The sequence below is a fragment of the Malaclemys terrapin genome, chromosome 7 (genome assembly GCF_027887155.1).
Source record: "Malaclemys terrapin pileata isolate rMalTer1 chromosome 7, rMalTer1.hap1, whole genome shotgun sequence".
Taxonomy (NCBI): domain Eukaryota; kingdom Metazoa; phylum Chordata; order Testudines; family Emydidae; genus Malaclemys; species Malaclemys terrapin.
The window spans coordinates 42,727,842-42,752,660 of NC_071511.1; the positions used below are offsets into that span (position 1 = coordinate 42,727,842).

Below are 24,819 nucleotides of genomic sequence, written 5' to 3' on the forward strand. Positions count from 1 at the left end.
AGTGAGAGGTTGTAGTTTGGGATGTAGAGAATTCCATGGTGATGGAGGGAGGAGAAAGTCAGGTAGGAACAGACAAGGGGTAAGAACCATATCCCTTGTAAGCATAATTATTTTTTAATACGCCTAAGGCTACGTCTACACCATGAGCTAGGTGTCCGATTCCCTAGTCAAGTAGACACACTCATGACAGCTGTCATCTGAGCTAGCATGCTAAAAATAGTAGTGTAGACACAGTAGCACAGGCAGTGGTGCACAGGCTAGCTGCCTGAACCCCATGGGTACATACTCAGCATGACTAGCCCATGCCATTGCTGCTACTGCCCATGCTACCACATCTATCCTTCTATTTTTGTGCACTAACTCTGATGAGAGCTAGCATGAGTATGTATGAGTATGAGCACCCCTTGCCTGCGGTACAGATGTAGTCTAAGTCGATTTCAGCACCGTGATAATACAGCACCGCAGTTAGCAGCCTGCCTTGAAGCATGCTCTCCTGGAAGTCAAAGGATGTTTTGCCAAAGTCTTCAGTTGGAGCCAAGTTGGCCCCTCTATCAACAAATACTCAAATATTCTATGTATTAGAATACTACCATGATATTCAAACTTACTGCATCCAACAACCTTCACATTCTCCTACTTTCCCATGGATTTCTGTTTCAGACATGTCCACTGATCTGAGTGATAGTTTTATTTTCCATTCTGAGGTACCGTTTGAACACACACTGTATGCAGCCTCTTAGTGGTGGTTATCCTAAATTTACCTTCAGTCCCATTAATGAAACTGAATTGAGGAGTAAACAGAGCTATTGGAAAATAAAATTTTACAGCCAGAATTGACAAAATAACAAATCTATGAATACTCCAAACCATGACCTATGATGATAGCATTTCTCAAACACTGGTGAAGTACGTATTCTCCTTCTAGCATGACGTTGCTTTTGCCATTAGATCAGATGGCTGTCCCCACCACACTTAAAAAGGAATCAACAAATGACAGAACTTGGGAGAGTTATTGTCTGTGTATACCGCAAGGACAGGAGACTTGTTAGGGGTTTTAATCAGGCCGCAACTTTATTATATAGATGTCTGGGACTACCCGGCAGATAAAGTGTACAGTGCAGGCAAATCCATGTTTATTCAAATCAGTTCTCCTAGGCTTCCACCAGCCCCCCTTTGTTTCCATCCAGGTCCCCCAGCCGACCCATGGCTTGGACCTTACCATCCACCAGCCTCGCAAGAAGCTTAAGGAGGGCTATGAGAATGGAGGAGGGGTTGGCTCTCTGCCGTACCGGTCATGGGAGTCCCTGAACCCCCTCCCCCATTCTGTTTCTTTATCTAGTACCTCCTTTTAAGTCCTTTACCAGGCCATTTATCTGGTCACTGGCTGCCCTCCCTATGGAGTACCTGCACTGAACATCCGCCACAAGGAGGTGCCAGCCATTTGCTTGGCTGCCTCCCCCCACCCAACCCCGCTGGGTTCCCAGACATCCGCAAATGGCCTCTTGGCTAGCAGCCCTACTGAGGAGAAAGAACCCACTGTTCCATGTGTGATCGTCAAGGGACACCAGCAACTGCATTGTCCTTGACCTGGTACTGCAGCAACTGCCCTTAACGGAGGGCCGCATAGGCCACCCATTCTCTGGATACTTGTATTGACAAGACTCCTTAAAAGAAAACAAAACAAACAACTTGAAAGCTGGAGACAAAAAAAAAATAAATCTGCATTTCGCCAGCCACATGACATTCCGAGGTTGCAGAGAACCCATAGCAAACTGGAAATGAGACAAGGCATCTGCTATGCCATTATCCATGCCCAGCACATGCTTGGAAGAAAAAACAGATGTTGAAGTTAAGCACTGGAGAACAAATGCCCTTACCAACTTTCCAATCCTGTGTGATCTGGAAGTTTGGCAACTGATAACCTGTACCACTGCCATGTTGTCACACCAACAGCACACCCGTATATTAGACCCAAATTAATAACCATTTGTACCTCCACAATGATACCCCCTTAAATTGACTTAGAAAACTTTTCCACACCTACATCTGTAATTGTGTGGTCTGGCTATGCCAGCGATTGCCACTGCCAGCTGGGCTCAAAAAGCCCACCCCGGGGCAACAACCCTGCAAGCAAAATTCAGCTCAAAGCGAAGAAGTGAGGTTTTTACTCACGAAAGCTTATGCCCAAATAAATCTGTTAGTCTTTAAGGTGCCACCAGACTCCTTGTTGTTCAGGTAGGTTAATGTCGTGAAAGGGGTCTTCTGTTTTGTCCTTTGCTAGGGGTTTCCCCAACTATTTAGCCAGGGCCTGAAATGTGTCCAACAGGTGAAAACACTCATTTGACCCAGCTCGCCCTGCAAACAAAAATTGTGCAACATTGCACTAAATTTCTGAAAAGCTGCACAGGATTCTGAACAGCCGATGGGCATAGCCTTGAAATAAAATTACCGGTGGTAGCGTCTTAAATAACCACCATTATTAAATGCCCAGCAAATACTATTACATGCCCGGAGCCCTTTTTGGGCTTGTTGCGGTATGAACAAACCGCTTGCGCCCTTGGTGTTATGCCCTTGAACCAGAGTGTGTGATGCCACCTTATTCCAGTTTGTGTTGCTGCCCTTAATGGAACCTTCTTATGACATGCCCCTGAACATATTGGGTGCCCGCCTAATTATGTTCATATAATTAACAAAGGCCGGGCTGCTATCTGGGTAGGCCTGTACCATAACACCCGCCTAGACGATGAGGGCAGCCTCCCAATTTTTTCATGTTCTAGGCATCTTTGGCCTCTTGGACAGTTCACTGTTTTGCTTGCCTTGTCCATGTTTACTGTCTGTGAACCCCTTCCCGTGCCATAGGGATATTACATGCACAAATTGCCTGTGAGGATTCTATATTTAGTTGCGCTGAGTAGGTGAACGCCCATCGGGTAAGCTACCCCGGCATAACCGTACTGCAGAGCTCTGCTCCCCCGGAGGCCCCCCAGGAGTGTCTACCCTGTCCCCTGCGGTTACATGCCCTGATGACCGATGGGTTGTCATGTGCCCCTTCCTTGTCCTGCTGCTGAAACTTGAACCCATGCTGGGCTACCCTGTCACCCTGTGCAGACCCCTCACATCTGGCTGCCTGAAGCTGCTGTTGTAAATGCAAATTAGCTTGCATCAGCTGTGTAATACTGTCAGTGATCCCCACTGAAGGTGCCACCCCTAGGTGGGTCTGCCCAGGCTTCTCAACCTTCCACTCCTGGGCCCAGAGTATTTAATAACCCAATCGGCTGACTCCTGTTCCCCTTAGGTGAACTCACTGAGTGACCGGTTGAGCACCGTCCCTGCACCTGGCTGTGGCCCCTGCAACTGCCACCCTTTGCCAGGCTGGAAGGCCGGATACCACCTCTGCCATCCATTTCCCCAACCTCTGTGTGGTTATTACACTAACCCCGGGGATCAGCCATCCCTTGTGTTAGGTGGAAGAAAACATCATGGTTTTTTTAGGTGACCCTTGCACCCTTTGAAGCGTAATGCTGTGGAGAAAACCTCAGAAACAATGTCACTGACCATTTGCTGCACATCTTAGCTGACCATCCCATTAATGCACACAGCCTGCTCACCTGAGTGCGTGGACACTTTCCTATGATCATTTGCCTCCCTTAGTCCTTGATGCTGCCGTGGGTTATTAAACACACCACGGGAAGTAGCAGTCCACGTACTTGTGAGCCCCCCTACCCCTGCTGCAATACTGGCTGTCTTGGGTTTCCTTCCAGTCCAGGGGCTCCCTTGGGGCTGCCCTGCCTCTGCCTGTCCCCTTTCCAGCAAAGGTATAGGCACATGAGCAGCAAGCAGCACATAGCCATGAAACAGTTAAAATTTCCTTTCCTTGCTGCTTTCACATAGAGACTTGATCCACCCAGGTTTCCTACCTTTATGCACATTCGTGTGTGTGTGTGTGTGTGTGTGTTGCAAAGTTGACCACCAAGCACCTTTTGCAGCACTTTCTGACCTTTTTCCTCTCTTCCCCCACCCCCCAACCACAAAGCAGAGCTGTCTTTCTTTGGGTAAGCCCACACAAATTCTGCCCCACCTTTAGTTGTGGTGCGGTCACTGTCCTGAGTCCAGGTGCTGTATCCCTGCCTGATAACTGCATTCACATCTACAACCAAGCTTGGCATGCAATCAATTCATATGTCAGGATTTAAGAGCACCCTCAACTGGTTTTCTGGTTTCACTGGAATGGGAAGAAAGAACCAGTGATCCATGAAATCTTAGAATAAAGGACAGACCCAGTTTTATGAGGTAAGGCGAGGAAGAGACAATTAACTGTGAGAAGACGTCAATGGCTGGTGCTGCTAAATGCAAATAGAGTTTCCTGAAAAATTTGGGAGCCATTGGCTTAAAACTACTGATGTTTGATCTTAGCCCACAGGAGAACTTACTCCAGAACTCATACTCTAATATTAAATAATCATGATGATGATAATGATACACATAGTAAATCACATCTCTGCACCAGGAACAAAATTAAAAATAGTTCAGTTTTGCTGTTTCAACTTATCTTATTGAGATAGCCAACCCAAGACTAACCACAACAGCAATATTTCACTTGTAAACCATATTACCCCACTGCTTAATGCTGCTGAGCAAGTGGTATTTTGATATATACAGACACCAAATCTTTGAATGCTTCAGTAAAATCACACACTGAAAAATGTGTGCAAGTGTGTAGGCTGGGGAAAGGAACATAATAGTAACTCTGCCAAATGTTAGTAACATTTTGGATTATCAGATGCATAAAACAGATTGTCCAGGGGAGTGATTTAATCAGCATTATAGCCAAATGGGGAGAAAAGCTGTTTCTTGCATAACTGTACCCCAACAGCCTCTCTTTTCAGGCCTATATTTTGATAATTTAACTCAATGCAGATGGAAAACATATAATAAATTAAAGCTTCTCAGGTGGGGAATCGAATGAAAATATAGCTTCAGGAAAACCTGCAAGCTGTGAACCTAACAGAAGAGTTCACCATAAAAATGGGAAGTAGTTCTCTTCATGCTGAGGTTACTATAGCAATCTAATACTGTTGCACTCAATTCCTAGCCAGCTGCTGATCAGTACATGGGACAAAATCATAATATGTTTCCCCCACTTGAGGTAAAACTGACAATGAACTCCAAAGAAAAGCATTAGGCTGGCCTCTAAGCTTCAGAAGTCGGTGCATATAGGTAGTGGGAAGCATAATTTAAAGCTAGTAAAACAGTCACTGTACTTAACCATTGCATCCCCATTTTATCTTAAGAATCCTTGCAGACAGTATCAATGTCAAAATCTGTATTCCAGAACAACCTGCTTCTACAAGTGACTGCCTTATTAAATTACATATCTGCACTGCTTTGGCCGAAATCAACCAATATATCAAACTATTATTGAAAAGAACATTTTCACCTCTGCTCCAGAGCAAATAGGGAAGTTTGCACAGCAGCTGTTAGACTGCATCTGAGAAGCTAAGACTGGTTTAAAATGATATCTAAAGTGAATTACAGTAAGATTACAGTATAGTCCATTTCAATTCTTTATATAAATGCCTTGTAGTACATATTGCCAGAAACCACTTCAAAAAGCGGAGCTATCATAAGGTCAAATGGGAAGAAAGATTTTATTTGTGAGCTGAGATTCAGATAGCAGTAGTGGCTGGGAGGAGCAGGCTGTGGAAATGAGTCAGAATTCCAAATAGTTGGGGGCCACACACAAGCATGGGGAACTTTGCCCTTCCCCAAAAGCGTGAAGTCATGGGAAGTGCAACAGAGATTGGCAGGATTTTCACAGACTAGATCCTTATGCTATACATGCTCAACACACTCAGAAATGGTAACATGCCAACTGCACAATCAACAATTATGCTGTTGATGGTGTCAGAAAAGTCCCCACAACAATTGTAATTACTATCTAGATTTGTAATGAATCATTTTAATCCCAGAACACACCATTACATTTAGCTTTTCTAAATGTTTCCTGCCTAGTAAATAATGAGAAAATAGAAATTAATGGAGATAGCCCATCTCCTAGAACTGGGAGGGACCTTGAAAGGTCATTGAGTCCAGGCCCCTGCCTTCACTAGCAGGACCAAGTTATTTTTAATTTTTCTTTGTTTACTATGTTTGCTGCCAAGTTAAAGAAGTATGGGCTGGATGAATGGACTGTAAGGTGGATAGAAAGCTGGCTAGATCGTCGGGCTCAACGGGTAGTGATCAATGGCTCCATGTCTAGTTGGCAGCTGGTTTCCAGCGGAGTGCCCCAAGGGTCGGTCCTGGAGCCGGTTTTGTTTAATATCTTTATTAATGATCTGGAGGATGGTGCGGACTGCACTCTCAGCAAGTTTGCAGATGACACTAAACTAGGAGACGTGGTAGATACACTAGAGGGTAGGGATCGGATACAGAGGGACCTAGACAAATTAGAAGATTGGGCCAAAAAAAACCTGATGAGGTTCAACAAGGACAAGTGCAGAGTCCTGCACTTAGGACGGAAGAATCCCATGCACTGCTACAGGCTAGGGACCGAATGGCTAGGTAGCAGTTCTGCAGAAAAGGACCTAGGGGTCACAGTGGATGAGAAGCTGGATATGAGTCAACAGTGTGCTCTTGTTGCCAAGAAGGCTAACGGCATTTTGGGATGTATAAGTAGGGGCATTGCCAGCAGATCGAGGAACGTGATCGTTCCCCTTTATTCGACATTGGTGAGGCCTCATCTAGAATACTGTGTCCAGTTTTGGGCCCCACACTACAAGAAGGATGTGGAAAAATTGGAAAGAATCCAGCGGAGGGCAACAAAAATGATTAGGGGTCTGGAGCACATGACTTATGAGGAGAGGCTGAGGGAACTGGGATTGTTTAGTCTCCAGAAGAGAAGAATGAGGGGGGATTTGATAGCAGCCTTCAACTACCTGAAGGGGGGTTCCAAAGAGGATGGAGCTCGGCTGTTCTCAGTGGTGGCAGATGACAGACAAGGAGCAATGGTCTCAAGTTGCAGTGTGGGAGGTCCAGGTTGGATATTAGGAAACACTATTTCACTAGGAGGGTGGTGAAGCACTGGAATGCGTTACCTAGGGAGGTGGTGGAGTCTCCTTCCTTGGAGATTTTTAAGGCCCGGCTTGACAAAGCCCTGGCTGGGATGATTTAGCTGGGAATTGGTCCTGCTTTGAGCAGGGGGATGGACTAGATGACCTCTTGAGGTCCCTTCCAACCCTGATATTCTATGATTCTATGAAAATATGAAAAATATATAACAATCACTTATTATTCAAATATCTCCTTTTCTCTTCTTAAAATTCAGATCCTTTTCTCAAACCAGCTCTTTTAATATAGCTAAAACCTACTCCCAGCATTTATAAATTGAGATAGGGGATAAAATCAGCCCCCAATCATGGCACTGCTATCAGACCAGAAGAACTGTATCTATATGAACATAGTTTTTATTTAAATTCTTCAGTGCCTAATCCTGCTTCTAGGTAAATCACAGTAATTGAAACAAGTAGTATTTCATACTTTTAACAATCTATAATATATTTTATTGAGCTACCTAAACAATATTACTAGATCTAACCTAACCACGACAATAACCCCCATACCAAGAGCATGATCTCAGCCCAATCAGCCCATTCGTTTCCAAATGCCCAAGGAAAAAGTTTTGCCAGAAGCTGACAAACCAATATTCATAGAGAGAGACAGAGAGCTGAGCTCTAAAGGGATTAATTTATTCATTATACAATATGGATTCCCCCCTCCCCCCCCCGGAAAGCTTAGAAATGGGAAAGCAAATTGTGGGATTTGAAAAAAACAGAGAGCTTGCCATAAATGTTTCACAGTGGTGGATTTGTGTGGATAGGTGAAATCCAGTTTTGTGGTAAATGGCTGACCAGTTAAAGGAGCACTGCCAATGTAAAAACAACATACTGCAAACACATTTTCCCCCATGTTAATAATACCACCTTCAATTTAAAACTTACTAAAGCTGAAGTTCACAGTGTCCCTTTAAACATTCTATTGCATTGCTATTGGTTTGTTTGAATGTTAACAAAGCCCTTCGGGCCAAATTCAATAAAAACGTCCATCTAGAACCTTTGCACAACAATACACATTTTTCCCAAACTAGATTTCTTGCCTTGCACAGGCTCGTTCAGCTCAGAGAAAGCAGTTCTTCAACCTGGCCCTACAGTCTGCATGCATGTTACAGACACACATGCTATACACACACACACGAATGAATTATCTGTACAAAAACTATTTTAAAAGGGAAAACTTTCCAGAACTCTACATTTTAATAAAATAATAAATCTAAATATACATCTGCTACTCTTGATTATTTTTAATTTTTCTTTGTTTACTATGTTTGTTGCTAAAACAGTATATTTTGTTCACATTTACTTTTCCACCATCATGTATATTCTTGTTCTATGTATTTTAATGTTCTCTGTATTTTATTTTATCTGTATCAGCTTGTTTGTTCTGAGAGTACTTGTGCATTTGGCTTTGATGACATATTTTAGGTTTCAATACCAATAAAATTCTGCATTTGTTTACTAACATGAGCAGTACCCTCTTGATAGTGATCTTGCATAGAACATTCAATCTAAATCTACACCAGCCCTAGGCAGTTATGCTAAAACCTTTTATACGAGTAACTAATCAAATACTCTTTTTTCCACGGAACCTTTTAACAGGACTTATATATTTAGAAGTTTCTGCACTTCCATTGCAAGGGTAACTGAATGAGTTAGCTGTATAGCTGTTTTCTTAGACTGCCAGGGCACCTTGCCCTATAGATATATATGAGAGAGAGAGAGAGAGTGTTAAGTAAATAAATAAATAAACTCCACACCAAGAATTGAGCTGACATCCCACTGCTTTGACTGAGATACTGCAGCATAGTATTACGGGAATACTGCACTTATATCTACCTTTGAGTGTGATCTAAAGGTCCTGGTCTTTGGTGAAAGTTAATGTTGCTGAAGCACTCTTAGAAAAAAGACAAAGTAAGGACACCAGTGTTTTAGCAAACTGCCTTTTAAACAAGGGGCGGGGGGACAGATTAAAATGGACAAATCTGCAGTCCATGCATTGAACACCACAGCCAGCACAAGTTTTTAAACACCCAAATGGTAGGGGATCACACTGAGAAAAGGAGTAAATAGACAACTTACTTCTCATTTAAAAAATTGCTAATGCTCATTCTTGAGAGGTGCTACTGGTCCTTTTCTCATCATGTTATTTCCTCCGCACCAGCTTAGTGGCTTAGGGCTTGATCCTCACCATTACAGTTAACAGACATTTTTCCATGGACTTGAATGGAAGCAGGATGAAATTCCTAAATCCTACTGTCACCAAGCTGCTATTCTCCTGCCTGACATACCACCTACATCAGATGCAAGGCAAGGGAGGAACTCAGGATTTCCAGCTGTGATGGTTTGCGTGTGAATAATGGTTGAATGGCAAGAGGCAACACTGTTGCAATATTAAAGTTTTCACCTTCCCACTCCACCCACCTACTGCCACAGCAAGGCGCTATGGGGTAGGAAGTGAGGAGAATTCAAAGGGTGAAATCCTGACCCCATTGATCTCAAAGGGAGTTTTGCCACTGACTTCAATGGAGCCAAGACTTCACCCTAAATGTTTTCATAGAGTTAACATGTCTGCACAGAAATGCCTGATAGTTCTTGCTCTCTGTAAACAGAGGTACCCTATTTTAAAGCACAAGGAGAACCAGTGCATCCTAACATCTGAAAATACATTATCTACCTCCTGTGCATTGGCAAAACTAAATTCAGTTCCCTCTGTCTTGTGGTTTATGGTACTTGGCTGATACTGTATATTGCTGGCTTATTGTCTACAGTGTAATTTGTGTCTATGACAGAATAAAATAAATTTAATATTTTATTTGATTTTCAAAAAAATCTCACCTTCCAGAGGTATGATTTTCAGGAAGTCCATTTATGGTCCCGTATATAAACCATCAATTTATTTGAGGGAGAGAACTGAAAGTTCAGTTTAGTACAAGACAGATCACAATATACTGAATACGGCATCTCTTAAGAGATATTATTCTCCCCCAGAGTTCGCAGATAAATTTGCTCTCCCTCTCATCTTACAAATTATAGGGCCATCTTCTGACTTTTAATTTATCATCATTATGATTTATTAATATTTTTAAAAGGAGACAAGAATGCCAAACATGCTTTGCGCACCACAGAGATTGCACTGTATTGGAATTTAGCCCTACCCAGCATGCAGATGGTGTTAGCAAAACACCTGTACGTCTGTCTCTTAGAATGAAAAATAAGCTAAATTATATCTCCCCCTCTTAAAATTTCATGTTCAGTTACTCAACACTCCCCACACAACATGTAGAGAAGACACATTACATTTAAAGCAGTGTACACACATCTTTGAGCAATTCATATTCCCTCCTCCCAACAGGACCAGCTAATTTGCTGGAAGTAACTTGTGAAGCATTTGCCTTCCGATATAACTTATAACTCTGAAAAGAAAGATAATTCACTAACCCCTTCTCCTAGAAGCTGAAGCGAGCAGCATGGTAATTCAAAGTCCAGAAACAAATAAACAAAACAAAACAAAAAGATATTCCAACTGCTTCCAAGCTGCTCACACACACAGTGAGGCTCAGTCTTAAACCATGCACTGTGATGCTGGGTTTTCTTACTGGATAAGGTCATTAACTACATTTGAATAAACAAGGTCAAGCAAGGCATAAAATGTATTGCATCTGCACACTATTAAGCTGCAGCTGCTTTTTAGGAGCATCACTTATTTCCTATTACACAATATGAGGGTGGGGGAGAAAGTACATAACATTATAGATTGTGAGGGGGTCACATGCCTTACTCCCCATTCCCATTTTCTGTTGCATGAAAAAAAGTCACCTGAGTTCCATCCGCAATATTCTCTCTTTAAAGGAAAGGTAATACGGAAGGCAAGAAGAAATTCTCAGGACAGGACAATCTGGGGGCCTTGGGTTCAGGTACCTGAAAGAGTCCTTGAGAAAGGAACTTCAAGGACTGGGAAGGAGACCTTTCTGTCTCCAAATTATCTAGCAGGCTTCCTGTCAGACCCTAATCTGCAACAAAGGAACATGAGTTAAGTGCTACTGCTATATCTCAAGGCAGCCCTTCTTTGCTTACCATTTTAATAGCAATTTATTCCAAAGAAACTATGCTGTAATAATATATTTGACGGGATATTATATATATATATATCACAATATTAAACACTGTGATGTTACATCCCATATTCTTTATGGAAATATGCTTATGATATGAATATGGCATAACTGAGATATATGTTATGCAAGATGGATCTTGTAAGGTATCATCGGAAAGGTTTTAATTTACTGACTGTGATTATCCAATTTGTATGCATATATCATTTCTGTATCTAAAGTTAGGAATATTGACTATATAACAATTGCAACTGTGTGTGTATTTGGGAGACACCCACCAAATAACAGGTCATCGGTCTTGATGGGCCATTAGGAAGAAACAATAAGACTTTGAAGATACTAATCTCTCGCCTTCCTCCTAGCTGTGACACTACTAGGTCAGGTGGTCCTGTCATCTGGTACTAAACATCATCTTGGACTTCTAGTAATTTTCCACTAAAAGGAGGGGGAGGTCAAGAATAGGAAACAAAAGATTCCCGCCTTATGTAAATTTTATTTAAGGCTGGGGAATAAGGCAAACAGGGATCTTCCCCATTGCCTTCCTGCCCAAGAAGAAAGACTGCTGAAAATACCTGAAGAGACAAAGGAACTAAGCTGAGGGAAAGGCAAGGGCTGAGTTCAGACTAAGACCGGAGTCTAGTCTGTAAAGAGAAATAACTGGAACTCTAAGCTACAGAAACTCTGCAACTTGCCTAAAACAACATTTAGGGTGAGAAATTACTTCTTGAAACCAGTCTCTGTAAGACCGTAAGCTTAGTATGCATGTTTAGTTTTATTTGCTTAGTAATCTGCTTTGTTGTTTGTTATCCCTTATAATAACTTTAAATCGGTCTTTTATAGTTAATAAACTTGTTTTGTTTATTATTAAACCCAGTTTGTGCAATCTCTAACTGCGGGGGACTGGCAAGAAATTGTGCATATCTTCCTCCACATTGAAGGGGGGTTGAATTTATGAACTTACGTTGTAAAGATTTCTCTACAATGCAGGACATTATTATTTTGGATATACTTTTCAGAGGGGAGCTGCACTTGAGTGCTGGGTGAGTTCCTAGCTGAGTCTTCCCATAGACAGCGGTGTGCAGACTCTGTATGATTCTACAGCTGGTGCGTCCCTACCTGTGTGTGTGTGCTGCCAGAGGCAAGAGAGCATAATTCAGCAAAACAGGGAGAGGGAGCTTGGGCTACTGGAGCAGGCAGGCTCAGTGAAATCCCAGTACATCAGGTGGCATCCCAGAAGGGGGGTTAAACCCGTCACAAACACCATATAAACAAACATTTAGGACAGAATTAAGGAAAGGTAGTATTGTCAAGGAGGCAATAGTGTGTGTCTAGTAATTAAAACAAGAAACTGGGAATCAGGTTGACTGGTCTGATGCATTGCTTTGGGCAAGTCATGGTCTCATTTTCCCCATCTCAAAAATGGGGATGATTATACACATTTGCAAAATGTTTTGAAACCTTCAAAAGCAAGGTAATATATTAAGGCAAAATGTAATAAATAATATCAGCAATATCCTAAAATAAACTGTCAGAAACCTGAAATACTAGCTCTAAAACAATCTTGTTTTATATTATTTTAGAGAAATCAGCAAATAAATTTAGGAGATTTTCATGAAAATATATAAGCCTCCGAGATAATAACAAAACCTTGTCTGCACGGAGATGTGGCTAAATGTAATCTCAGTTCCTCTTTATAATAACTGTAGCTTTTACTGTAATAGCCAATGGTTGTATTGCCAATACGAAAAGTAAAGATGAGTGTGCAGACATTCCTCAAATGCACTAACAAACTTTTCTGCTTTAACAGTTAATTGGAATTCTACTTATAGCATTAGTATATAGTGCAATGCAGTCAAAATACTTGTTCTGCAGAACCCAAATCATTATCTCTTTACCCATAAAGATGACAAAATGGTTTGTTTTCTTCCGATTATTTTTGAGGTTGATTTCCCTCCCCCCCCCAATCCATTATTGCTGCTTATCGAACAGTTTTTAAGTTGATATTGGAAATGGGTGTTGAATTGTCAGTGCACGAATGGCCGATTCCTTTTGTAAAACGCACATTTAAAAAGGCACTTAAGTGCAAGTCTTGAAGGTGCATCTTCACTGACTGAACATCCTGCACCAGAACAGGGGGTTAGCTTGTAATTGCTCTGAAAGCTAGGAAAGGCTCATACTTCCCACACAGAAGTTCTTGTTGAATTTTTTTTTTTACGTAACAGGAAAATTAAAATATGAATCTAGGCCAGTCAAGATGTCCTACATGGTGATCTCTTTTTATGTTTGGCTCAATATTTAGGCTTTTTAAAAAAAACCAACCTACCGGTACTTAAATTTTGAATGTCTTAGTTCATAGATACATTTTTTGCCATCAAGCAGCCAGATGTAACCCCACGTTCTCACATACAAATGCTTCCCTCTCTCAACACACCCAATAAGCATATACACCTTTTTATAAAAAGTAGCATAAATTATTGTAGCATTGTATAAATGTTGGCTAGAGCAAAACATAGTCTATGTAGAACACTTAAACCCCTTATGTGATGTCTTAATGTATCTACTCTTTTTTAGTTATCAATAATTAGAACCTCTGATTTTCTGTTGTGATATGGAATGACTCATCAGGAAAAACAATATTTAGCTGTCCCTTTTTAGAAACATACTCTGGCAGGATGGCAAAATACCTCACAAAATTCTCACTTACAATCCCAGTGTAAGCATTAATTCTTTTGCCATTTTTGCTTCTGAATAGATTACAATCTATTGAGACAAATTCAAGAAACAAAAGTTCTCTGAGTTGTGATAATTAGATGCTTGGCTTTTAATTAAAACTCCTGCCATCAATTAGGGCATTTAGCCATAGTTCTTATTGTACAAAGCCATCAGCTCTCAGCTTTCAAATATTTAAATATTAGTCTTTCTGAAATGATTGTTCTGCAATTTTCATTCTAATTTTGGCCCTTTTGGCAGGGTGCATATTCTTGGTCCACACCCTCAAAAGTACCTGAAGAAGTATTAAGCAACTCTCATGCACTGCAACAAGGTAACTTTAGAGCACAGCACAGCAACCTTCTGCTTTACTTACAGTAAATCATATCCTTTCTTAGGGTTTGCCCATACATGACGGTTTATTCAGAATACAGGAGGGTGTGAACTGAAAGTGGATTAACTATTCCTGATTAAGGTAATTTGGAGTAAGGCACTCTTATTCAAGACTAAGGCTACATCTACACTACAGAGGGGAGTCGATTTAAGATAAGCAAATTCAGCTACGTGAATAGCGTAGCTGAATTCGATGTATCGCAGCCGACTTACCCCGCTGTGAGGATGGCGGCAAAATCGACATCTGCGGCTTCCCGTCAACGGCACTTACTCCCACCTCCGCTGGTGGAGTAAGAGTGTCGATTCGGGGATCGATTGTCGCGTCCCAATGGGACGCGATAAATCGATCCCCGAGAGGTCAATTTCTACCCGCCGATTCAGGCGGGTAGTGTAGACCCAGCCTAAGAGCATCCAAACTTGAAGTTAATCAGGAATAGCTATTCTGGAATAAATTTTCCATGTAGACAAGTCATCAGTATTATCCCATCCACATGAGTGAGAAACATTTTAAAGAAACTTCTGCAGTAGTTCAATTAAGCACTATAAACTGATGATACTATTATGATACATTCCTGTCTCATTCGAGGTTTTAGAGATTTGTTGTTGGGTTTTGGGGGTTTTTTTGTTTGTTTTTTATATGCGGGGGCACAAGGGGTAGTTGGCATTTGCACCTATATTTTACAGTTAGGAATAGGAGATCATAGGACTGAATAATTCAGGAAGCCAATTACCACAGCTCAAGGCCTTCTGGTCTACATCTAAAATGGTCAATAATTATTAATTTCATGTAATTTTTCTTATCTATATAAAAGCTGCTCCCATTCTGGGCATTTACTTATACCCATGGAAGCATCCAAAATAAGATGCTGTTTTGCCAGCACTCTCAAACTGGTCAAACAGCCTAATGCATGTGCAGCATGACATGCAATGGATTGTATTAGTTTGTCCTAGATTTAAACATTTCAACTTTCAGTGATACAGATCATGGTGCCTAACTTTCCACTCTACTCCCTAATGTTTTCTTCCTTTGCCAGTTCTCTCATGAGCTCAAGCCATCTATATTCTCGCTCTGAGCAGCTTCCTCATTTCCTTCTTCGATACTGAAGAGGTCTAATACATAGCACTAGTGTATTGAATAATTGTACCATGTATACACATTGTGAAGGGTTGGGTCACAGAAACACCCTTGGGACTGCCACCTAATGTGCTGAGACTACCTCTGAGCCCGCTTTCCCTGCCAGCTTGGGACTCCAGTACCCTGTCTTGTTGAGCCAGACACGCTAGCCTGCTGCAAACATAGACCCACGTCTGAACCATGTTCCCCAAACGCTGCGGACTTAACTGAAAACGGCTTAAGAAGTGCTCCTGTCTCCAGCATCGATACCCAGTTCCCAATGGGATCCAAACCCCAAATAAATCTGTTTTACTCTGTATACAGCTTTTACAGGGCAAACTCAAATTGTTCGCCCTCTATAACACTGATAGAGAGATATGCACAGCTGTTTGCTCCCCCAGGTATTAATTACTTACTCTGGGTTAATTAATAAGTAAAAAGTGATTTTATTAAACATAAAAAGTAGGATTTAAGTGGTTCCAAATAATACCAGACAGAATAAAGTAAATTACCAAGCAAAATAAAACAAAAACACGCAAGTCTAAGCCTAATACAGTAGGAAACTAAATGCAGGTAAATCTCACCCTTGGAGATGTTCCAATAAGCTTCTTTTACAGACTAGACTCCTTCCTAGTCTGGGTCCAGCAATCACTCACACCCCCATAGTTACTGTCCTTTGTTCCAGTTTCTTTCAGGCATCTCTTTGAGGTGGAGAAGCTATCGTCTGAGCCAGCTGAAGACAAAATGGAGGGGTTTCCAAGGCCTTACATAGTCTCTCTCTTGTGGGTGGATACCCCTTTGTTCTCCTGTGTAAAATCCCCACTACAAGATGGAGTTTGCAGTCACTTGGGCAAGTCACATGTCTATGAATTATTCAGCTTTTTGCAGGTTGATGCCATTGTTTACATGTTAGTTTGAACGTTCCCAGGAAAGCTCAGATGTGGATTGGCATCTCCCCAAGTCCATTGTCAGTTAAGTGTTTCTTGATTGGGCACTTACTGAGAATAGTCCTTTCTCAAGAAGCTGACCAAATGCTTCACTAAGGCTACTTAGAATCAAACAAATTCATAGCCAATATTCATAACTTCAAATCCAAAAATGATACACACATACAGACAGCATAATCATAACCAGCAAACTACAAACTTCCCATAGAAATCCCACTTGGCCTCCTCTATATAAGAACTGGTGCAACCATAGGACCCTGGTTGCAACAATGATCTATACGGTCACAGTTTATGTCAATAACGTCACACACATCTTTTATAATGTAGGTTAGAATGACCCAGAAGCAGGTAGCCAAAGCTCTTATGTAAAAAGATATATTTGGATCTAATTACAGGAGCATGTAAAGATCATGCAATACTCAATTCAAAACAAGTGAAGCAGTGTCTGCCCTGTAGAGTGTTAATTAGTCTAAACTTATAAGTCTATTTCTAACTGTCATTAAGCAAACACCTCATATGTTATGTTAGTGGAATAATATTTATCTTATAAAAACAAAGCCCTACACAGTAGAAGAAACAAGGTGAAATGTTTGGAAACACCTTAGTGACTTAGGAGCACAAGTCTTTCAATGGGACGTGTACATCTAAATACTTTTACAAATCTTATCCTTAGTTTTCTGGTGTAAACTGAAAAAATAGAAAGCCTCAGGGAAAATCAGTTTCCCCTACAAGGCTTTCCCCTATAGTATAAGAATATTAGCACTATGCTGTCCCTAGTTTTCTAATGTTCCTTTTTAATTTAATTTCTCAGCAAGAAGTCATGTCAGCAATAATAAAGGCAAGATTAATGCTGAAAAATATGTAACACTCCCTAGCTATAACACACAAAACGACTATTCCAAATATCTTCTTTTTTGTTTTACTGAAACTGCCAAACTTGCCTGATCATAAAACCAAGTACAAAAAGAGAAAGAAAGATTTAGATTTAGATTGACAAGAATGAAGAGCAAACTGTCTTGGATACTGACTTTATCCAAAGGTTTAACAACACTATAGATTAACACTCTCTCTGTGTTAATTATAGGATGATTTCACTAATTCACAACTGAGAGACTTATGATTTAACAAAGAAGGAGGTAAAAAAGCACAAGGATATTACATCTATTTTCTCCATTTGTTTTGATAATTGCCGTTTAGTTTTAATTATTATTATTAAAACTAAACTCATAGCATGCCAGCATGCTGTGTAGTATATTAGAATTTTCGTAACAGCACATCACTGCTACAATAAATCTTTGAGAAGAGACTATAGGCTTGTGTGTGATAACTTTCAAAATGCTATGGTATTTACAGTGCAAACTATGATTATTTTTCATACTCCTTAGTGAGACAAAGATAGGCCTCAGTCTTGTTAAATGAACCATCAAAACATATTTAGAAAAGTTCACTTTGCTCACTCTCAGCCCAGAACATTGCAAGCTTTTGACAATCAGATTTCTATACATTATCCCTGTGTTTGTCAAGTCATATGCTGTCATAGTACTACTCTCTAAACTGCAGCAATCTTGCATGTGAACCAGCGATGTGTGTGGACCAAGATAAATGTTTCCTAACACACTTCCCTGATGCCACTTTGAACCCAGACTGGAATAGTGTTGACCACTATATATAAAGCATTCAGATTTTGAAGAGATTTCTGTTCATAAATCCTTCAGATTCACACAAATTTTGTTGCTTTACAAAGTTTTGTTATTTAAGAGAACAATCATTAATGGTATGTCCAAACGAGAACTCTGTGATCACACATATCACACTATATTTTATCTTTAGTAACCATACAGTAGGTTTCACACAGATGGTACATGTGGTGCAAAAGGACTTCATGTTGAAGAGTTTCACTACAATAGAATCATTTTTAGCTTGATTTTTTTAAACTCCCGTTTCCTTGACATTCTTTTAAAATATGTTTTATGTATAACTAGAACATAAAAGGATTACCTGCAGCAGATTCTTTTCCAAAATACTTTTTTCCTTTATTTATTTTTCTGTGCAAATGTAGTGCTTGTCAAAGGTGCCAGCCTATTTGAATCTTGGGTAAGTAGGTGGAGCCCACCAAAGAACAAAGTCCTATCCCTCAAGTAAGGGAGGGGCTATACAGCCCAGGATTTAACTAAGTATGGGGGACAAAGAATGAAAAAAAGCAGGGATGAGGGTGCAGGTCTTGGGGTCAAAACAAAGGATTCAGAGATGGAGAACTCTAGACAATGTCCATTTATATGAATAGTCCAAGAAGTCAGTGAATGCTGCCTAGAGGAACTCTGGCTGAATGAATGCATTGTTGAGAGACTAGAAAAAGACCCTACACTTGTAGAGATATCACGCACCCTCCAGTCCAGATTCCTCTTCCAGTGCCAGAAGGAAGCTGATAAAGAGATATTTGGACTTTATGTGGCCACAGATGGGGAGTGCATAGAGTAACAAGTGCAGGGAGAATTGCCAGATGGGTAGTCCTAGAGAAAGAAGCTTGTATATCTTATCCATAGAATAGTTACACCACACGTAACAAGAGTACAGTCTTCCTGCCCCATCATTCCCCCATGAATGTGTTTCAACCTGGTCTTTATAGTCTGTTTAGTTCTTTGTTCCTCTCTTGGGAATTCCAACAAGCATTACTGCTAACTAGGGGATTGATTTTTTAAATGTCAACACTTGTCTAATAGCAACAGATCTGGGCTGAGTCTATCAGCTCCATTTGTGTAGGTCAAACAAACAGCAGGTGGCAAAGCATTTCCAAACTAGATGGGATTTGAACTGGTGTTCTGCAGGTGAAAGTGTCCTAATTAGAGTTGTGCAAATATTTTGAAATGAAATTCAAACTGTATTAAACTCTTCTAGTCTTACGTGTGTGGTGTGACAGACCCAGAGCAGTGGGGTACAGAGTCTGGTAGAGGGCAAATATACGGGTCACTGGATGAGTAGTTTTCTGTTCCCTGAGTGACCAGAGCAGGGGCTACACTAGAGTAATCAGGAACCTGCTAGAACAAGTTAAGGCAGGCAGGCTAATTAGGACACCTGGAGCCAATTAAGAAGCTTCTAGAATCAATTAAGGCAGGCTAATCAGGGCACCTGGGTTTTAAGAAGGAGCTCACTTCAGTTTGTGGTGGGAGTGTGAGGAGCTGGGAGCAAGAGGATGTGCTGCTGGAGGACTGAGGTGCATAAGCGTTATCGGACACCAGGAAGAAGGTCCTGTGGTGAGAATAAGGAAGGTGTTTGGAGGAGGCCATGGGGAAGTAGCCCAGGGAGTTGTAGCTGTCATGCAACTGTTACAGGAGGCACTATAGACAGCTGCAGTCCACAGGGCCCTGGGCTGGAACACGGAGTAGAGGGCGGGCCCAGGTTCCCCCCAAACCTCCCAATTCACCTGGACTGTGGGTTCTCCCAGAGGGGAAGGTCTCTGGGCTGTTCCCCAACCCACATGGTGAATCTTTAAGGCAAGAAAATCCGCCAGTAAGCGCAGGACCCACCAAGATAGAGGAGGAACTTTGTCACACTGGTGTCAGGTGTGGGATCTTGGGGTGCACAGCGCGGTGGAAGAAGGAGGGTGATTTAAACAAAAAACAAAAAAAAAGGGAGAGGGTTTATTTTATATTTTTCATCCCCAATGGATGATGTAGTGTGGGCACTGATACAAGCTACAGTGGCCCAGCAGGAGGCTACCCGTGTCCAGGCAGCAGCCCAATAGGAGGCAGTGCGGCTGCAGCAAAAGACTAATCGCCTGCTGATAGACCAGGCTGCTCAAGACCGAGCTATGTTGCGGGAACTGGTAAACCAGGTAAAGTCCCTTACAGAGCTGAATCACAGCCATGATGGGACGCGACTCATACAGGGCAGCCATTGGTGGCAGAAAATCACACGGGAGGATGATGTAGAGGCCTTTGAAGGACAGCCCTATGGGAGGCCTGGCCTCGAGATCAGTGGTCTGGCATCCTTGCCCCATTCCTGTGTGGGGAGGCCCAGAAGGCCTACCATGATCTGCCTGAAGAGGCTGCGGAAGACTACCCCCAGCTGAAAGCAGAGATCCTGGCCAGATCTGGGGTAACGACAGCAGTGAGGGCCCAGCAGTATCACGGTTGGAGGTACCAGGAAGACAAAACCCCGCAGTCCCAATTGTATGACCTCATCCATCTCGCATGAAAGTGGATGCAAACAGAGTCCCGGAGTCCGGAAGAGATACTAGCAGTTCTCGTCATCGACCGATACATGAGGGGACTACCACCAGACCTTCGTGCCTGGGTAAGCCAGAACGAACCCTCCACCTATGATGAGGTTGTCGCCCTGGTAGAGAGGTGAAGGACAGCGAGGGAGCTGACCCGACCAGTTAAGGAAGAGGCACCCCGGGTTAAACTAGCAGCACCAAGCCCTAAAGTTCAGGTGACTGGGCCACCAGGAGGGCCCAAGTGGAAAAAGAGAGAGGCTGAAGGCCCATTAGAGGCCACAAAGAGTTGGAGCACTGAGGGAGAAGAGGATCGTGATGTTAGACTGCCCAAACCAAGAGACCGGGAAATGCCTAGGGCTCCATACAGAAGTCATACCTGTGGAGAGTGGGGACACACAGCTGCACAGTGTCCCAATGCTGAGGAGTCTATGCAGTGTAACCTGGGGAACGGGGCAGATCCATGCTCCCTAATCCACCTTGTGGGGGTCTCACTAACCCCACATATGTATACCAGACCAGTGAAACTAAATGGGGTAGGGACCATGGCACTGGTTGATTCGGGGAGTGCTATCACGCTTATCTCAGGGAAGCTCGTGAAGCGTAGTCAGCTGCTTCAGGCTAAACGTACGGGGATAACATGTGTCCATGGGACAGTTATTTACTACCCCACCATCCCAGTAAAAATCGAGATCCAAGGGAACACTACTGAGGTAGCAGCAGATGTAGTCCCTAAACTTCCATACCCAGTGCTCATAGGGAGGGGCTTCCCAGGGTTTGGAAACTTACTCCCAGTAGGGGGATTGGAGAAAGATGGGGACCCTAAAATTGATGAGGCATCCACAGCAGACTGTCAACCCCCAATCTTCTCTGAAATATCCCCAGATTTGTTCTCCACTCCCAGACAGGGTAGAAAGACAAAAAGGGAAAGAAGGGCAGCAAAGGCCTTGGGAACCCGAATACTGACCCAAAGCCAGAGGGTCGCTCTTGTAGGTAGGCGGACCTGCGCAGCTGAAAAGGAGGTCACGCAGGAGGGAGAAGCACCTGAGTCTGACCCCCACCCTAATGCTTCTGAACCAGTAGAGGCAATAGAGACTGGGCCCCTAGATCTTGGGCAGATTAGCCCCGGGAGAGGAAATTTAGGATGGGACCAGGCAGAAGACCCAAGGTATGACAACATTAGGAAGGAGGTGACTGAAATAGATGGGGTCCCCGTGGAAGGAAAAACCCAGGGACCAGGACCCTACTTCATAATGAAGAAGGATCTCTTATACCGGGTTGCACCAGTACAGGGGCAGAAGGTACAGCAGATCCTAGTACCTCAAAAACACCAGAACGCTTTATTAAGTCTTGCTCATAGTCATCTTTTTGGGGGCATTTGGGGTAGAGAAGACCCTGGCACGAATCCTACGATGGTTCTTCTGGCCCGGAGAACATGAAGAAGTGCGGAGGTACTGTGCCTCCTGCCCGGAGTGTCAGCGGCACAGTCCCCGTCCCCACTTGAGGGCACCTTTAGTACCCCTTCCCATCATAGAGGTCCCCTTCGAGCGAATAGCCATGGACCTAGTGGGACCCCTGGAGAAGACGGCTCGGGGCCACCAATATATAACTTGTTGTTTTGGACTATGCTACTCGCTACCCAGAAGCTGTCCCCCTGCGGAACACGGCCTCTAAAACTATAGCCAAAGAGCTACTGGGGATCTTTGCCCGAATGGGGCTACCGAAGGAGATATTAACCGACGAAGGAACCCCATTTATGTCGAAGCTAATGAAGGACCTTTGTACGTTGCTCCATATACATACCCTGAGAACTTCGATCTACCATCCATAGACTGATGGGTTGGTAGAAAGGTTTAACCGAACCCTCAAGGCTATGATAAGGAAGGTGGTAAGTCAGGATAGGAAGGATTGGGACACCCTACTACCCTACCTTATGTTTGCTATCTGGGAGATACCTCAGGCCTCAACTGGGTTTTCCCCCTTCGAGTTATTATACGGGCATCACCCCCATGGCATACTAGATATCGCCAAAGAGGTCTGGGAAGAGGAACCCAATGAGGGGAGAAATATAATAGAGCATGTAATGCAGATGCGAGAGCGGATAGCCCGGGTTACCCCTATTGTACAGGAACATTTGGAGAAGGTACAGGAGGCCCAGCGAACCCATTACGATCGCCAGGCAAAAGTGCGACAGTTCCAACCAGGGGATCGGGCTATGGTGTTGGTACCCACCACAGAAAGCAAGCTTCTGGCCCAATGGCAGGGGCCCTATGATGTGGTTGAACCTGTGGGGGAAGTAACCTACAAGGTGCAGCAGCCAGGATGCAGAAAACAAGAACAGATTTATCACGTTAACCTTCTGAAACCCTGGCATGCACAAGAGGCATGCACAACGGTCCAAAAAGACCTAACCCAGGAAAAACACCAGACACCAGGAGGAAGGTCCTGTGGTGAGAATAAGGAAGGTGTTTGGAGGAGGCCATGGGAAAGTAGCCCAGGGAGTTGTAGCTGTCATGCAGCTGTTACAAGAGGCACTATAGACAGCTGCAGTCCACAGGGCCCTGGGCTGGAACCCGGAGTAGAGGGCGGGCCCAGGTTCCCCCCAAACCTCCCAATTCACCTGGACTGTGGGTTCTCCCAGAGGGGAAGGTCTCTGGGTTGTTCCCCAACCCTCATGGTGAATCTTTAAGGCAAGAAAATCCGCCAATAAGCGCAGGACCCACCAAGATAGAGGAGGAACTTTGTCACAGTGGGTAGAAATGAAACAAACTGAGTTTCATTCCAACCATGACATGAATCTTTTTGCCATCTCCAAATAGGCACAATTATTTTGGAGACAGAGTGGGTCATAGTGCTACGGCTTCTAATTTACTGGAGACACAGTATAAAATCACAGACAGATGAGAGCTATCAGTGGTAGGTAATTCAGCTCATCTCTCTGCCAGTGCAGGACTGTTCCCTGGGCATACTTAAAAGTCCACTGTTCAGTCTGAGTTTAAAACATCCCAAGTGATGGGGTTTCTACAACTTCCTAGAGGAAGTTATTTACAGCCTGTCAGGAAATGTTCTCCATTTTTCAGCCTAAATGTCCCCTTTCTTAATTGTATCCCATTACCCCTAGTTTTCCTGCATAAACTATATTCATTCCTTCCCAATATATACAAAATTTACAGCATTTAAAATAAAATGGTACAGCACTGACTTTATTAACATGCTGACACGCATTCAATTATTTCACTCATATGGTTTTTAGCTTCAGTGGTTAGGACACTAGCCTGGGACTTGGAAGATGCGTGTTCAATTCCTTGCTCCACCACAAACTTCCGGTGAGACCCTGGACAAGTCACTTAACCTCTCTGTACCTCAGTTCTAGAACAGCACTTCCTTAATTCACAGAGGTGTTGTCAGCCAAGATACATTAAAGATTGTGAGGTGCTTAAATGCTACCACAATGGAGGCTATACAAGTATCTGAGATAGATACATTAGATATGCACCCAAGACCAGTCTTGCATAAAGTGATGGAATTACAAAAGCATAACTTCATACATTAGAAAATTCCACTGAGTACAATTTTTCTGGAAGAATGCACTTTCCACAATGTGATTTCATTTGTAGAAGACAAAATATAAGAAAACGTTACAAATGTTGGTACTTGACAAAAATAAAATGTTTACTTTACCTGCATCTTCTAGAAGATATTGCACAGCCATCAATACCTTCCCTTGAGGTTGTAAGTCAAGCTGTGAGAGGAAAGACCAATAGTGAATTATTGGGTTGATAGGATAATTGCAATGATTTAGTTTAATTGATATTTCTCAATAGAATTAGAAAGTGTCATTTAAGTAAAATTACAGGATTACGGCTTTGGAAACAGGGATATTTCTCCAAAACCCTTGTATTTCATTGCAGCGACAATGCCAACTTTATTTCTTTTTATCTCTTCTTACCTCTTTCATTGCTTTGATGTACCAGTGTCAGACAGACCATGCAGTACAGTCAAAGTGTTGCTGAGCTTTTTATTTTGTTTCTGCTGAAATCAAGACAACTGACTGAGTGGTTAGTTTTTTTATTTTCTTAATTTTGATTTACACAGATCTTCCTGCTGACATAGTCCACCAGTATGATAAACAGCAGGGGTAGTTAGGGCCAACCCCTGGTGCAGTGTGGTTTAGACTTCAAAGGGACTTGTTTTTCCAAAACATGTTCAGATCACTCTT

The 24,819-nt window shown here is 42.6% G+C and overlaps 1 protein-coding gene across 3 annotated transcripts in view; it reads right to left on the reverse strand.

Moving 5' to 3' along the window:
* The window catches only part of PRKCD (protein kinase C delta), a 156,928-nt gene that overhangs the window by 33,541 nt on the left and 98,568 nt on the right, over window positions 1-24,819 (reverse strand). For all 3 annotated transcript variants that reach the window (XM_054035727.1, XM_054035726.1, XM_054035728.1), the window contains exon 4: window positions 24,282-24,342. In XM_054035727.1, coding sequence (XP_053891702.1) covers window positions 24,282-24,342 — 61 coding nt within the window. The remainder of the gene's footprint in view (window positions 1-24,281; window positions 24,343-24,819) is intronic.